The sequence below is a fragment of the Ctenopharyngodon idella genome, chromosome 15, assembly GCF_019924925.1.
Source record: "Ctenopharyngodon idella isolate HZGC_01 chromosome 15, HZGC01, whole genome shotgun sequence".
Lineage (NCBI taxonomy): Eukaryota > Metazoa > Chordata > Actinopteri > Cypriniformes > Xenocyprididae > Ctenopharyngodon > Ctenopharyngodon idella.
The window spans coordinates 25836822-25854134 of record NC_067234.1 but is presented as its reverse complement, the minus strand read 5'-3'; the positions used below and the strand labels follow the sequence as shown (position 1 = coordinate 25854134).

General features: G+C 36.7%; 1 protein-coding gene and 1 pseudogene across 3 annotated transcripts; both read left to right on the top strand.

The window, feature by feature from the left end:
• The first annotated feature begins 1827 nt into the window (after positions 1–1827).
• Positions 1828–4301, top strand: LOC127495585 (phosphatidate cytidylyltransferase 2-like; annotated as a pseudogene).
• A 943-nt stretch (positions 4302–5244) lies between these two features.
• On the top strand, positions 5245–15852 carry vtna (vitronectin a). Of its 3 annotated transcripts, XM_051861625.1 has the most exons (10): positions 5245–5296; positions 6266–6295; positions 12362–12439; positions 12514–12633; positions 12726–13121; positions 13748–13887; positions 14080–14236; positions 14319–14471; positions 14553–15035; positions 15121–15852. In XM_051861625.1, the coding sequence occupies exons 1-10, from the start codon at positions 5260–5262 to the stop codon at positions 15240–15242; spliced, it is 1716 nt and encodes a 571-aa protein (XP_051717585.1). In that variant the 5' UTR covers positions 5245–5259; the 3' UTR covers positions 15243–15852. The 3 variants fall into 3 exon arrangements, with proteins under 3 accessions (XP_051717585.1, XP_051717587.1, XP_051717586.1); XM_051861627.1 differs by lacking the exon at positions 5245–5296 and having other exon boundaries at positions 6266–6306; XM_051861626.1 differs by lacking the exons at positions 5245–5296; positions 6266–6295 and adding an exon at positions 11973–12026.
• The last annotated feature ends 1461 nt before the right edge of the window (positions 15853–17313 follow it).

Genomic DNA, 17313 nt, shown 5'->3' with positions numbered 1-17313 from the left:
CATTTGGAACGTGACGTCACTGTAATATGCTGAAATAAAAAAGCGGACTTTGTTCACTCTGCATCGCTTTCAGTTATTGCTCATTCTGGTGTTACTTACTTCGCAGATCTTGCAGTCTTATACGTGGAATCTCACTGAGTTTGCACATCTTGAGTTTGCAAGGCTAAATCTGCATCACTAGCAGTTGCTCAGTATAGTGCTTCTCACTCTGCGCATTTTGCAGCGGTAGTGTACAGCGGTACGGTAGTTAATCCATTCAAGATGGTACTACTTACTTTACTGGGACTAACTGCTTTATTTCTAAAAGAAAAGAAAGAAGTAAAGAACACCCACTCAGGTCAAGATGAAAAAGAGGACCAGAGTGATGCAGTACCCGCGAGCAGTACTGATGGTAAATGAAATAAATGTTCTTGTTAGAATATGTAACTCTTATTGTTTACTGAAGTCTGCATGAGGCTATACACTTATTTTTATATTTTGGAAGACACAGCACAGTTTCAGTTTATTTAAAGTCTGTAACTTAATGTGTCACAATACAACATACATGCACAAGCATAAATTAAAAACTAAAATTTTACTACAGAATTCACACAACTCAACCTCAAGGTACATATAGTTATGTTGATGTTGTTACCCTCTTTAGGTCAGACTTCTCAGCAGATCACCAGTGACCCTGAAGTCCTCACTACTGAAGAGGAACTTACTGGTCACCCTGAAATCGATGGGGATGGCATCTTCCAAGATTTCGTTGGTGATTCATCTGAACGGAGCGCTGAGACCCTCCATCCAAGTGATGATGGCCTTGAGGTGAGGTTTCAAAATTTTTACTTTGAACATTTATATCGAAATTATTTTTGCCTTGTCTTATATTTGTATATTCTTAAATGTGCTGTTCACAATTTAGAGCACCTGACCTGTCAGACTATTTAAACTGACAGACAGGCTTTTAGAATTTAATTCATGAAACTTTATGTGTCTATCTCCATCTAACCATCATAAGAAATGTCTTTCTTCTAGGAGGATTATTCTGAACCCCTTCCATTGGTGCTGCAACATCAGCTGTCAGAGGATCAGCAGAGAGATGGAGCCTCGGACAATGAGACTGAATCAGACTCTGAGGTTCCTGAAGTTCCTGTTTCTGCCGATGACACACCAGGGGTTCTTAACAAAGTCCTCTCAGGCTTTTCCTCACAATGGACGAACTGGTGGGAGAGAGAATCATATGAGATCCTCACTCTAATACCAGAACTTCATTTCCTTCGCCCTATATTTAGTAGGGCTCTGCATGTTTCTTCTGAGCCTGGTAAGGAAACGTTATCGGCTGCAGTTCTACATGTTGGGCTGGACTCATGTGAACCAGCTGATAGCTAATTTTTTTTTAAGTCTGTAACTTAATGTGACACACAATACAGCATACATGCACAAGCATGAATTAAAAACTAAAATTTTACTGCAGAATTCACACACACACAACTCATTGGAACTTAATGTAGGGTCCTCAAGGCACATATAGTTATGTTGATGTCATTACCGTCTTTAGGTCAGCCTTCTCAGCAGATCACCAGTGACCCTGAAGTCCTCACTACCGAAGAGGAACTTACTGGTCACCCTGAAATCGCTGGTGATTCATCTGAACGGAGTGGCGAGGCCCTCCATGCTCTCAACAGTGTCATGTGTGGCTTTAATGTCAGCTCACTCGACATTCCCCAAGTTCCAGTCCCTGCCTTGTCCGACTGTACAGTCGACATCCCAAAAGCTTCAGAAAGTCCAACAGAGGACACTCTGGCACCTCAGTCAAGCCAGCTGAAGGATAATGAGACAACAATAATGGGTCAGTTTGCTACTATAACCCTAACGTAACCCAACACACACATTTGATACAAGATCTGTTTCTACTCATACACAAAGGATACTATCATTTACTAAAATAGTCCTGTAGTTTGACAAATGAATTTCTAAAAGCACAAATATTTAATGCATGAATTAGACAAACCTTGTTAAGAATCTTTTTTTCTTGTTACAGACATCAATGCCTGCTGCGATGAAATCGGCATTCAGCAAAGTGATGATGGCCTTGAGGTGAGGTTTCAAAATTTTTACTTTGAACATTTATATAGTAAATGATTTATATAGTATATTTATAATATATTTATATAGTAAACTATTTTTCCCCTGTCTTATATTTGTATATTTTTATATGTACTGTTCACAATTTAGAGCATTTGACCTGTCAGACTGTTTAAATCGTCAGACAGGCTTTCAGAATTTAATTAATGAAACTTTACATGTCTATCATCTAACCATCATAAGAAATCTATTTCTTCTAGGAGGATTATTCTGAACCCCTTCCATTGGTGCTGCAACATCAGCTGTCAGAGGATCAGCAGAGAGATGGAGCCTCGGACGATGAGACTGAATCAGACTCTGAGGTTCCTGAAGTTCCTGTTCTTGTCGATGACACACCAGGGGTTCTCTCAGGCCTTTCCTCACAATGGAAGAACTGGTGGGAGAGATCCTCATGGAAGATCCTCACTCTGACTGTGATCTCCCTCCTCTTCGTCACTATTTATCTGAGTCCGATGACGCTGATGATGAGTGGGCTGTGCGTTCAGATCAAGTTCTTCGAACAGATCATCACAACTGGTTCCAGAGTGTATCACTCTTACCACATGCCGTGGTTCAGAACCCTAAGTTTGTACTTCCTGCTGTGCGTGAACTACTACTTCTATGGTGAAACGATCGCAGATTATTTCTTCACTCTGGTCCAGATGGAGGAGTATATACACATGTTCAGCAAATACCAGCACTTCATTTCCTACGCCTTGTACCTAGTAGGGTTCTGCATGGTTGTTTTGAGCCTGGTAAGGAAACATTATCGGCTGCAGTTCTGCATGTTTGGCTGGACTCATGTGACCCTGCTGATTGTGGCGATGCACTCCCACTCAATCATTCAAGACCTCTTTTACGGGACGATCTGGGTTATAGTGCCCATCTCTATTTGTAATGACATAATGGCTTGGATGTTTGGCTTCATTATCAGTTGCACCTTTCTCATCTAGTTGTCTCTTAAGAAGACACAGGAAAGGTTTATCAGTGCCGCCTTCTCCACTGGTGTATTATGAATACAACTGTCCTACAGTTAGTTCAATAACCACTCCAACAGTTTCACAGTGGACTGTGAGCTGTCTGAAGCACTCCTCCAGCTTCAGGACTACAACCAGCCATCTGTACTGCAAACTATCACAGGCTGGATCACAGTGAAGCTGTACCCTTCTAGATCCACAGCATCACTCTGTCCAGCTTTGCCTCCATCATGGGACCATTTGGTGGCTTTTTTGCCAGTGGCTTCAAAAGATAGTTGGAGAAGAGGGTTATGTACCAGGCAACACTGTGGCAGGACTAGAATGAAGACTCAGAGAGAGAAATTCAAGTCAAACCATTTACCCTTAGACAAGATGATAATGGAATGCAAATATGCAAGAGAAGAGCAAGGCAGGCAGCAGAACAAGTTGATTAATCAGGAGAAGGAGAAGAGGCAGTGCTAACTGATGATGGCCTTGAGGTGAGGTTTCAGAATGTTTACTTTGAACATCTATATAGTAAATTATTTTTGCCTCGTCTTATATTTGTATATTCTTAAATGTACTGTTCACAATTTAGAGCACTTGACCTGTCAGACTGTTTAAACTGTCAGATATGCTTTTAGAATTTAATTCATGAAACTTTACATGTCTATCTCCATCTAACCATCATAAGAAATCTCTTTCTTCTTCTAGGAGGATTATTCTGAACCCCTTCCATTGGTGCTGCAACATCAGCTGTCAGAGGATCAGCAGAGAGATGGAGCCTCGGACAATGAGACTGAATCAGACTCTGAGGTTCCTGAAGTTCCTGTTCCTGCCGATGACACACCAGGGGTTCTTAACAAAGTCCTCTCAGGCCTTTCCTCACAATGGACAAACTGGTGGGAGAGAGAATCATGGGAGATCCTCACTCTAGTTTACCGATAAACAAGATGACAATGCAATGCAATTATGCAAGAGAACAGCAAGGCAGGCAGCAGAGAAAGTGGACCCCCCAGGGGAAAGAGAAGAGGCGGAGCATAAGTGGGCCCCGCCTGCTGGAATGAGGAGGGGCACTTGCTGGAAGAAGACAATATTTTTTAATAAAAATTTTATAAAAATGAAAGCACTTCAACTACCTTTAGTGTAATTTAATCGTAATTTAAAATACATGTTTATTGTTATAATTTAAGTACAGTTGGAATATATTTTAAGATTTATTTCATTTATTTTAAAAATATTTTTATATTTTCATTTTAACAGGTTTCCAGAACATTTCCAATATCAGCTCATTAGTAATTTATTACCAGTACACTACAAGAGCCACTATTAGTATATTAAAAAGTTGTTCATTAAAAACATTCAGAATGACAATAATGTCTTGTTACTGTTGTAAGTAAACAGTGGAAATGCTTTTTTATTACAATATAGATCATTAAAAATGTTTTAAAACACACACACACTTGAGTTCATTACAAATATAAATTCTTTGTTTACAATAAAAACTGAACTCAAGTCAAGCCTGCAAATAATGGTTGAATCAGCATGTCACCATTTTCAAGTGGAGGGTCACTTTTGTTTGAGTACGACTCAAATGAGCGATCGCACTTCAGTATTTGGAAGCTGCTTTATCTCAGTCTCAGATGAACTAGGTACAACAAATAACCAAAACCATTAAGTCTTGCCGAACCACTCTGCAGTCTACATGATATTTCATAGCAGCAATCAATTTGTAAAATAGTTGTGAATACAAGATTCCCAGCCAACGATTAGTGTATAATAATGTATAACAATATTTTAATTAATGTATTTTTAACATTAATATTTGTTTATTTGATGATCCTCTTGACATGTAGGGAAAGCAAAAACAGTGATCATGAACAGGACATTCCAGCTGGTCCGGATGTCCCTCTTGAGTGTGAATCATGCCAGTGCGTCTTTTCCAAAAATTTGTGTGGCCAGGTCAAGGGTTAATAGAGAAACGTGTGATTTGTTGAGTCTTTCAAACATCCTCTTGGGAATAGTAGGTGAAAGGGTGAAAGGTATAATTTTCATTGCATGATATATAAACACCCACCAGTTTGAAAACACCCACAAATACAGAAACGCCCACTTTTGTTCCGCAGAGACCTCAAACTCGGGAGATCAGAAAGCTCTCGTATTTCACCAAATAAATATCTTAAGTTGTGTTTCAAAGATGAATGAAGGTCTTACAGGTTTGGAACGACATGAGGGTAAGTAATTAACAGAAATTTCATTTTTGGGTGAACTAACCCTTTAAATAGTTTGTATGAACGTGCCTTAGAAAAAAACATCACTGGTGTGCATCTTGAGACAAAACAATAGCACTGACATATTTTAAGATATGTCAGTGCAGGTTGCTTTCAGTTAAAACAACTCAAACAAATTAGCTCAAACATGTAACTCAAAAGTGTACAGTATATAACAAGTATATTAGGGCAATCCTAGGTAATTTCTCTCAGTTCTATTCGGCTTATGTCGTCACATTGCTCGCACGAAGACAGCAGCAATTGATTTTTCAACTGAATCTCGCCCGCTTTCATCAAAGTTACACTGGCGCTACTTCTCTCCATCTGCAACTGGTGTGAGTGGATAATGTTTTCATATTTCGTTAATTGTTTAATTTGCATATCAGTAATTGTAATAGTTAAGGGTGCTTCCGTATGAACCGAATTAGAGCCAAAAAAAAAAAAAAAAAAAAAAAAACGTGGTTGATATGTGTTTTTTTGTTTGTTTGTTTGTTTGTTTGTTTGTTTTGTTTTTTTCATCTTCGTGAATCTTGAAGAGTCCATTCGGCGGCACTACTGCCATTTGCACTTCAAATATTCACAATTAGTCTGACCAGATCATTTTCAGATCACTTCACCTCAATTCAAAAGGTTTTGTTGCTTGTAATCTTGGACCAACTGTTGTAATATACTGTAGGTTGTGAATGTGAATAAAATAAGTTTGCAATATGATGCAAACACAAGGTGGCGCTGAGCATCTTGCCAATAACAGTACACAGTAAACACACAAATACAGTTTTGGGTTTTTAGAAAATAGTTTGTGTTGTTGTAGTATAAAAAAAAAACTTAAAAAAAACTTTTTATTTTATTTTATTTAGTAATCAGAGATATTTTGTTGCTGATGTCAGACATTAAATGTAACCTGTTTATTTACGTCCTTGTTATTTTCTGTAGGATCCTCCAAAAATGTTGCTGCAGAGCCAGGTAATGTACAGGTAAGTGTTGTAGAGTACAGATAAGTCTACAGGTATGTACACTTTTTAAATTGTTTAGGTATTTTGTTAATTATATGTGCCGGCCAGAGGAGGATTGGTCCCCTATGTTGAGTCTTGGTTCCTCCCAAGGTTTCTCCCTACATTCAATTTTGTTGAATGTTAGGGTGTTTTTCCTTGCCACTGTCGCCTTTGGCTTGCTCACTGGGGGTTTTAAGGCACAATTTAACCTGTGTTGTGAATGAGACTTAGCAGTCTAAATTAAAAGTAGCCTAGTGATATAAAGACTGTGTACTATAAAATAATGGCAAAAATCGTGGCTTTAAATTGTCTTGCAGTAGTCTGTAGTCTCATTTACAAGCAAATGAGTCAATCGAGTTATTTTTAGAGAATTGTTTCACACAAAAAAAACTCACAAACTTAGAAGTTACCAGTTTAAAATAAAATCTTTCAATTAATGAACTCAGTTATGCGCAATAACTTAAGCTCAGTGAATGACAAGCAAATGACTCTTATGACCTGGTTATTTTAATACATTGTTCAAAAATAAATAAGAGAACTCAGGAGTTACCAGTTTAAAAACAGACTGATGAATCCTTCAATTAATTAAGTCAATTAAGCTCAATAACTTAAGCTCAATATAGCGAATGACAAGCAAATGACTCTTATCAGTTAGTTCTTATGATCTGTTTATTTTAATGACCACAATGAGACACAATGTCAGAGCCACAGCCTGTCTGCCTTATCACCACAGTACAGGTCCACCTCTGGTCTACACCCATGGCCCAGGTCCGCCGTACCACCATGTCCATTATCATATTATAGAAATAAAACAAGTAACAAACCAAGCAAACAAATTTTCAATAAAGAGTGATTCTTCCACAATACACAAGTCTCCACTGTTATTACCATCTTATATAGTTTAAGAATGCAGAGATGTGCTCAGATTGTATTTTATTAAATTGAAGATGTGTTGGGAGAGTGACAACATCACAATTTCACACTGTAGTATTGAGTAATAAACTTAAGGGTTTTTTTTCCTGATTTCTTTTTTATTGAATTTACAAATTGGTCCAGATATCTATGACAGAAGAGTAGAAAATTGAGGCATATTTACATTATTTCACTTCTCATTTTAACAACCTTTATCATAAATTGAACTAGGAGGAAATTTATCAAAATAATTTTGATCTATTCATATGTTTAGCAGATACAGTTTTTATGTGTGTCTGGTATATGCCCGTTATGTCTATGTCTTGCCTACACAAAGATTCATGAATTTATGATGCTCAGGAATTTTTTTCTATCAGTTTCCATTCCTTTGAATGTATAGTTTTATATAATTAGTGTACAGTCAACTCCAGAATTGTTGGCACCCTTGGTAAATATGAGCAAGACATCCTGGACATCTATAGAACAACCCTATAGAAAATGAGTGGGGTGAACTGAAGAGAAGAAGCACCAACATGGATCTGGAAATCTGAAGGATCTGGAGAGATTCTGTATGGAGGAATGGTCTCTGATCTCTTGACAAGTGTTCTCCAAACTCATCAGGCATTATAGAAGAAGACTCAGAGCATTTATTTCAAAATGAGATTTTTCCCCCACTTTCCATTGTTTTGCTTTGATGAAAGGTTAGAATTTTGTGAATTTTTGAATGAAAGATCAAAAGGATAAACAATGTAGATTTATTTTCAAAGCCCCCTTTGCTCATATTAAACAAGGGTGCCAATAATACTGGAGTTGACTACATGGAAATCAATCAAAAATTATTTTTTATTTTATTTAGTTATTTACAATCAGCTTTACATGTGAACGCTAAAAGTAAAGTCTGGTATAACACATAGATCAATATCACTAGCAGCAAGAAAAAGATTAGTTGTTTGTGGTTCTCACACGCCATGTGAAGTGTGGTTTTAAACACTATAAAGTGTGTATCTTATTGCTGAGCTTAGTAATAATGATGATAAAAGCCATTTTTTAATTTTGTAAGCAAAATGATTTCTTTATAAAAATCATGCTTAAGGGTTAGTTCACCCAAAAATGAAAATTATGTCATGAAGTACTCACCCTCATGTCGTTCCACACCTGTAAGACCTTCGTTCATCTTCAGAACACAAATTAAGATATTTTTGATAAAATCTGATGGTTCAGTGAGGTCTCTATTGCCAGCAAGATAATTAATACTTTCAATGGCCAGAAAGCTACTAACATATTTAAAACAGTCCATGTGACTACAGTGGTTCAACCTTAATATTATGAAGCGACGAGAATACTTTTTGTTTGCCAAAAAAAAAAAAAAAAAAAAAAAAAAAAACCACAACAATATCTAGTGATGGCCGATTTCAAAACACTGCTTCATGAAGCTTCGAAACTTTACGAATCTTTTGTTTTGAATCAGTGGTTCAGATGGCATATCAAACTGCCAAAGTCACGCGAACTATTGACATTTCAAAACACTTATGACGTAACGTTTACTGAAATCACGTGACTTTGGCACTCCGAATCACTGATTCGAAACAAAAGATTCATAGATTTGAAAAGATTCAGTGTTTTGAAATTGTCCATCAATAGATATTGTTGAAAAGTCGTTTTTTACAAAAAGTATTATCGTCGCTTTATAATATTAAGATTGAACCACTGTAGTCACATGAACTGTTTTAAATATGTTTTTAGTACCTTTCTTGGCATCTGAAAGTGTTAATTATCTTGCTGGCAATAGAGACCTCACTGAGCCATCGAATTTTATCAAAAATATCTTAATTTGTGTTCTGAAGATGAACGAAGGTCTTACAGGTGTGGAACGACATAAGGGTGAGTAATTAATGACATAATATTCATTTTTGGGTGAACTAACCCTTTAATTATTTCTCCCACGGTATAAATGAGTAACATTCAATAGTAAAAACATTTAGTTTTGTGTTTTTTATGGTTTTATTACAAAACCATTGTTCCTGTAGTAAAACCATAGTTAATTTTCGTAAGGGTGTGATTTGAAGGATATTTACCGGTTTTTGAAATGGGTCTGTTTTACTTTGGGGGAATATGAAATGTTTCATGCGTTACTTTATACTACTTACATTGCAGTACACTGCATTGTTGTTGTTGTTACAGTATAACTTTATTTTCTAGATTTTGATTTTGTCTAAATGTCCTGCCTTAGCACATCTGTAGAAATTTTCAAGTTTGCTGTAGTTGCAATGAAACCGAAAAAAAGTACAGGGCTCGCTTAGGTAGTTGCATTGTAAAACATAACTAAAATACCTTGCATTGCATTCTTACTATCCTCAATTAAAGTTTGGATCCATGTCTCTTAATTCTGAAATCTTTTGTCAGCTGTGATGGAATTTTTTAATTAATCATAACTAACATTGCAGGATTAACATTTATATGCTTTTGAAACCTAAATGTCCCCAAACCTTGGGCCAAAATCAGTGTCTGAATCATATCTGAATATAACAAAAGGGGAAATGAAACTTAACTTATCTAAATATAATAGCCCCATAAACACATTTGAACAGATCTTGCTTTACCTAGTAACAGAAGGGTTTGACATATGAAGAACCAATCATATTGTAGAATGTTTTGCTATGCTCCTATCCTATATAAACTGTTGTGTTCTTTTTGCTGGTGGGATTCTGTGATTGATATGAGGTCCTCCAGCCGTGATTAAAGCATATTCTAAGGCATAGTCTGTAATCTGTGTGGGTTTTAGCTGCGCAGCAGGTTAGTGGGACACTAGAGATCTATTTCCCAGGTTTTAGTGTCAAAAAGGGTCAAGACGTTGACCGACTCAGCCGATGCGCTACAGTATAATTTGTTAATGAAGCGTCGACTGCAGACATTTAGGGGGCATCGATTGGAGACGACCCAAGTAAACTTAAGTCAGGTGCGTAGGGGAAAATCTACCACACAGCCTAACTATTTCCCGGCATTTATCACATGTGATTCCCTTACCACTGACAGAGAAGGCTACGCTAAACATGTGGTAAGCAGTGCAAGCAACAATAACAGAAGATGCCATGACTCTCCGTGTTTGTTGATTGATTCTGACTTACCACAGTTGTTTGATGGGCTCATAAAAAAAAAAAAAAAAAAAAAGGGAGCACAAGAGAGCAAAGAGACAGTAAGCACAAACGACAAATGCTAACGCTTTGTGAAAGCTATAGCGATCTCAGATTAAAGTGATAGATAATGTCAGATTTATGGTGATGATTAAGTTATATTTAGCAGTTTAAACAACAAAGAATGATAGTAAGATAGAGATTCTAAACAAAGCTACACAGAGTTACAATTGCAAACCACTCAGCAGTAAAGCCTACTTTTTTATTGTCTAGTTTTGTCTTATGTTAATAGTTGTAGATAAGTAAAAGGGGAAACAACTGCACACTCACTGACGCATATAGGCTTGTTTAGTCACCAACGTTTCAGCTAGTATCCTTTGTCAAGGTATAGTTTCACAAGAGTGGAGAATATTATAAGTAAAGTTGGTAATTGTACACAGCTGAGAGTAATGAGATCCAAACATCCAATGAGTAACTAATTGACAATTAGGTTCTAACATGAGAAGTAACAACCTCATATAGTTTAACAAACTGAACCACACAAACAAAACAAAACAATAAATGGGGGAAAAAAACCACACATCAAAATAATCACCAAAACATTAAATAATAGACTAATTAAAAATAAAATGCTAACATGGAAAAATATTGAAATACATGGAAAAACATGGAAAAATATTGAAATAGTTGTAGATAAAATATCACATATACTGTATATATGATCTGGCCAGGCCTTACAGGGCAGAATAATATTTTTTTCAAGTCTGTCTTAAAGTACTCACATTGCATTGGCAAAACTCTTATTATGAATCACCATGATGATTCTTCTCCATGATGGCTGAGATACTCTCTCAAAAAGAGTTTAAATAACTTTTTTTTTTTTTTTTTTTTTTTTTTTTTTAAATATATCCACTTGACTGGCGAGATACTTAGCTGACGCCTCATATTTGCTTCAGCTGAACATTTGAATTAATCTATACAAAAAAATGACAACTGCAGGGCAACAGGTTAAAACCCCTCAAAACAAATGATCAACCTCATATAGCATGCTAAACAGTCGGAACACACCAGAAACCACATAAAACACCTTAGAAACTGCACAACACCACATCAGAACACATTAGCAACAACATAAAGACAAAATAGAAAATGTAAATATCTAGTTTTAGATTAATTTATGCATACTTAAATACTAGAATTACATTCAATAAAAATGGTCACCCTGTCACAGTCTCGTCCTCTTACATGCTAGCTAAGAACATTTTAGGTGACAAACTAATTTACATGGCTACAGAGGAAGTTAAGGAGACGTGCCAATCAGTATTATTTTACCTGTTCAGAAGGAACAAATAAGCAAGAAATATGCAAATATGAATGCTAAACTAGTGTTTTTTTGTTTTGTTTTGTTTTGTTTTTTTACAAATCTAGTGTAAAATTCCCAGAATTGACTTGTTAGGACAGCGAATGTTTGTAAGCAGTTGTGCAAGGTGAAGTCCGTGTAGACGCTGACAAGTTACAGAATGGTATCCTGCGTCCAATGGATCTATTAATCATTCACTTTTCACAGAGGTCAACAGGATTATTTGTCCCTAGTAATGCATTCCCACATTAGTCTAGTAAAGTACGTCATGGTGGACTCTGTTAAACAGACTACATTTTGTAAGTTGTAAACAAGCATTATTGTTTTCTAATATCTTTAAATTGATCACTCAAATTAGTGTAATCCACAAAAAAACATTTAAAGTCATTTGCTTTGACCAGAATGATTAATGTTAATTAAGTTAAATGAAATGTTACAAAAAAGTATAGTAGTCCTTAGAAAACGGCTTTGTCATTGTTAATATTATTAGAGCGCAGAACAATCCCTGTCTGGTTTTAATGATTACAGTTGAACAAAGACGAAAACATATTGCAAAAAATAAGTAAACAAAAGTGGGTGAGTGACCTCTGAATCTATTGATCCACTGATTTCTCTTCTTTCCTGATGGTCTCAGTTCTTCATTCACTAGATACCAGAATGAGGCTTTTTCTGCTGCTAGGACTGATTTTCTTAACATATGCGGCTGAACAAGGTAAGAACACTTACTTTTTTATAACCCTAAGATATACATTTTCTGTTATATTTGACATGTGCTCTTCCTATCAGAGTCGTGTATTGAGCGCTGTGAAAATGGGTTTGACGCCACCAAGAACTGCCAGTGTGACTCTATGTGCACATACTACAAGAGCTGTTGCAAAGACTATGAGTCCTTATGTCGTATTAGGAGTAAGTTTACCAGTGTGGTTTCATAAACCATTTCATAACCATGTGAAATGCAATGACCAAAACAGATGCATGAGAAACTATTCTTGTTGCAGCCCGTGGTGACACCTTTCCTTCTTACCCTGAGGATGATTATGAGGAGGAAACAAATAGCACAGAGGTGCCAATCAGATCCAGATCACAGCAAAAAATGTTGACCCGTTCTCCAGCAACCTTTACTGAAATATTCAGCCTATTAACACCAGCTTCTCAAGTCTTGGATTCAACATTAAATGATGACCCAACACCAGTGATTGCCACTGCTGCCACTCCAACTACATATTACTCTCTATTACCCTCCACCATCAAGAACCCAACCACAACTGCACGCACAACCTCAGCTGCTGATCCCACACCAACAAAAGCCAAAGACCCTGATGCTGATGTCTGCAGTGGCAGACCCTTTGACTCCTTCATGCAGCTCAAAAATGGCTCTTTATATGCATTCAGAGGTAAGTGTCTTACAGCAAAGATGAACCAAATTGTAAGCAGTATACAAAATGACTTAAATTTTTTTTACAGTTGTAACGTGTATTCAGTTTTGGTTTCATTTTTTCTGTGTTCTGTTCCTGTTTTACCTTCCTTAGTTCCTAGTTAGTTTCCTTGGTTATTAATTAGCTTTACACCTGTTCTGTTTCAGTCAATCATCCTCTGTGTATTTAAGCCTTCAGTTCCATGTTTCATTGTCTGGTGTCGTCATAGTTTTACATGGTTGTGTTTGTTTATTCCCTGTTGGATTTATTAAAGACTCTTTCTGTTCGTTACTCCTTCATCGTTCTCTACAACACCCACCTACTGTGACAACAATAATATAAAAATGTACATACAATTATATTTACTACAGGTAGATTTTTTAAAAATATAAAAATAAAAAAAATTATTAAGTAGGTAAAAGGAAAATAAAAGACAAACATTAAAACAGTAATAAGATAATGAAACAAAAAATAAAACAAAACATTCTGCAGTATTACTGACATTATACTCTTATGATGGCTTAATATTTGTTCTTCTTATTATATTTATTTATTCTCTTTTACACACTTTTTTGTGTCTAATTAAAATTGTGATATGTCACCAGGAGAATATTTTTTTGAGCTTGATGAGAAATCAGTATTACCGGGTTACCCAAAGCTCATCGAAGACATCTGGGGAATAAAAGGTCCGATAGATGCTGCCTTCACTCGCATAAACTGCCAAGGAAAGACGTACATTTTCAAAGTATGAATGACCTCACATTTAAATCTGCTAATTGGACCGTTTACAATTTCAAGTACTTGGCGTATACAGTGTGAAAAGATTATTTGTGTTATTTACAATAAAGTAAATAGTCACAATTTATTCAAATTTATTTCATCAAAGTTATTTAATTGCATGATTGCAAAATACAGTATTTTATTATACTATTCCCAGGGTAAAAAATACTGGAGGTTTGATGATGGAGTACTAGATGAAGACTTCCCACGGGACATATCTGTGGGATTTGAGAGGATACCAGACCATCTTGATGCTGCCTTTGCCATTCCTGCTCACAGCCATCATGGCAAAGAAAAAGTTTATTTTTTTAAAGGTCAGGCCTTCACATTGAATTTAGATTTTACTTTCATATTCATTAATCTTTACTAAACAAAGAATATGTTTCTTCTTTCTAGGAGACCAGTATTACCATTATGAGTTCAAGCACCAGCCATCCCATGAGGAGTGCATTCAGATGTCATTGAGATCTCCCTCAGCACTCTTCAGCAGATACACTAATATTTACTATGACCGATGGGTTGAGTACTTCAACCAGCTCTTTGGTGGAGGTAATACTTTTTTAGAGCAAGGTATCAATATTATGCACCTGGGAAAGCTTCAAAACACAACTTTTAATTGATTTTTTCCAGCCCAAAGTCATCACGGTGGCCATCACTTCATTAACAGAGACTGGATTGGCATCAAATCTCCTGTGGATGCTGTGCTAGCCGGCAGACTCTACATCACTCAGAGATGGCCCAACAGAAGGCGTCAGGACAGAAATCGGCAGGATTGGGACCAGCAGTGGGGCCAGCGGTATGGGCAGCATTGGGGGCAGCGGTATGGGCAGCAGTGGGATCAGCAGTGGGGCTCCAGGCGCAGGCAGAATAGGTCCCCGTACTGGGAGACTATGGCTGAGAGGGGCATCAGCATTGGACAGGAGTTTGCTCAGAGGTTTGGACAGGACAGGTGGCAAGATCAGGACAGACGCCGAGATCAGGACAGACGCAGAGACTATTATCATAGACAAAATGACTACGATTACGACTACAGATACAAACCTTCGGAAGATGTTGTCTATGACGAACTGAGCAGGAGTCAGCCCTTACAGAGTGTCTACTTCTTCAAAGGAGGTACTGAAATTGAAATGTGAATATTTTATTAGCCCACAGTATATTATATTATATTATATTATGATGTGAAACTTTTTCTTTACAGATATGTACTACCGAGTGAATCTCCGAACCAAGCGGGTTGACTATGCAAACCCTCCATATCCAAGACCTATTGGAAAATACTGGCTTGGCTGCAAAGACATGCCAGGAGCAGAAAAGAGATGAGTCCAACAGTAAACGACTGCCATTTAATAGCATTTATCATACAAAAATAAGCTGCATTTGTACGATCAAAAATAAGGGTGATCAGTAGGGCCTTAGAATCTCTCCACAGATTTCCACACAACTGGAATGATATCATTCATAATGTTCTACAAGTCGCCATCCTTAATGTCTAATCTGATCTGTATTCCTGATTGTTGTGGTGATTGATTAAGCTCAGTGGACATCATGCAGTTTTTAGTCTAAAACATTACATTTAAAATAAACAGATATATGAATATAATCATAATTAAACTCAGATTTTCATTGAGAATAAAAACAATTGCATGGGAGGAATATACTGATGCTTACAAAAGGCTAAGGTTACCATGAGCTTCACAACAACTTTTAGTGAACAGTTGTGCAATCCTTCAATAAACAAAGTTTTTTGATCTAAAGTCATTATTTGTATGTAATGTATACATCATCTTATTAGGTCCTCTCGAAAAATATGAACAGATATCTCTTAAAAAAAGGTTTTAGCTTCTCCAGCACAGTAAAAGGGTGTTTCTTGTCATTTTTGCTGCCAACAACCAGTCATTTAAATTTCCAGTAAATGTTTTGGCACATTTCATCAGTTTATTGTGGTTTCTTGCTCTATCCAAAGACTGAGGCTAGTGTCAATATCAAGCAACTGAATTTATCTACATGACCCATATTACTAGTAATCACTGTCATGCTGCCAAGAACAACTGCGCTGTAGTGATGCATGTAATGACTAATTCTTATGTATCTCACATAGAGAAAAAGATGCCAAAAAACAAACTTGCAAATACACCAGGATGTATTATTTTTAGAAGTTTAAGCAATTATATTTTTTCTATAATGTAATGGAAGTTATTTCATGCATAATTACTGCAGGGATCATATGTTGTCTCAAGACTGATCTATACTACCATTCAAATGAGGTGTGGTGAAAATCAAGTTTTTAATGTTGTTATATGTCTATGTGGTGTTTTTAATATGCTTCAAGACAAATCATGTGCAAATTCATAAGTCAACACCATTGCTGAGTATTTTCCATTTAAAACTGCAGTGAAAAAAAGACAGTCTCAAACCCACGATTTGAAATCTCTGGTATTTCTGACGTCACAAACTCCCTTGTAACCAATCATGTCAACGTGCCGGCGGGCTTTAGCATATCATTAACTATGACCGCTCTAAAGCAGGAGAGTCTCTTGAGAATACAGGTGCATCTCTTATCATGAAAAAGTTATTTTTTTCTCTGTAATTTAATTAAAAAAGTAAAACTTAAATATGTTCTAGATTTATTAGACATAAAGTAAAATATTTCCAGACTTTTTTGTTTTCATTTTGATGATTACAGCTGGCTGCTCATCAATATCAAAAAATCAGTATCTCAAATTATTAGAATATTTAATTTCAAGTTCTATTAAATTACCATTCTCAGGGTATAAATACTGGGTTTAGGTCAGTAATCCCAACAGCAGTCTTGGGGAAGTCTGCTGACTTGACAGTTGTCCAGAAGACAATCATCTACAATGAGGGTAAGCCACAGAGGGTCATTGCTGAAAGAGCTGGCTGTTCGCAGAGTGCTGTGCCAAAGCATATTCATGGAAAGTTGACTGGAAGGAAAAAGTGTGGTAGGAAAAGGTGTACAAGTGAAAGGAATGACCGCAGGCTTGAGAAGATTGTCAGGCGAAACCGATTTAAGAACTTAGGGGAGCTTCAAAAGGACTTAAGCTGGAGTCAGTGCATCAAGAGTCACTGCACACAGACGTCTTCAGGAAATGGGCTACAACTGTCACATTTCACGTACCAAGCCACTTCTGAACCAAAGACAACGTCAGAAGCGTCTTACCTGGGCTAAGGAGAAAAAGAACTGGACTGTTGCTCAGTGGTCCAAAGTCCTCTTTTCAAATGAAAGTAAATTTTGCATTTCATTTGGAAATCAAGGTCCCAGAGTCTGGAGGAGGAGTGGAGAGGCACAGAAACCATGTTGCTTGAAGTCCAGTGTGAAGTTTCCACAGTCAGTGATGGTTTGGGCTGCCATGTCATCTGCTGGTGTTGGTCC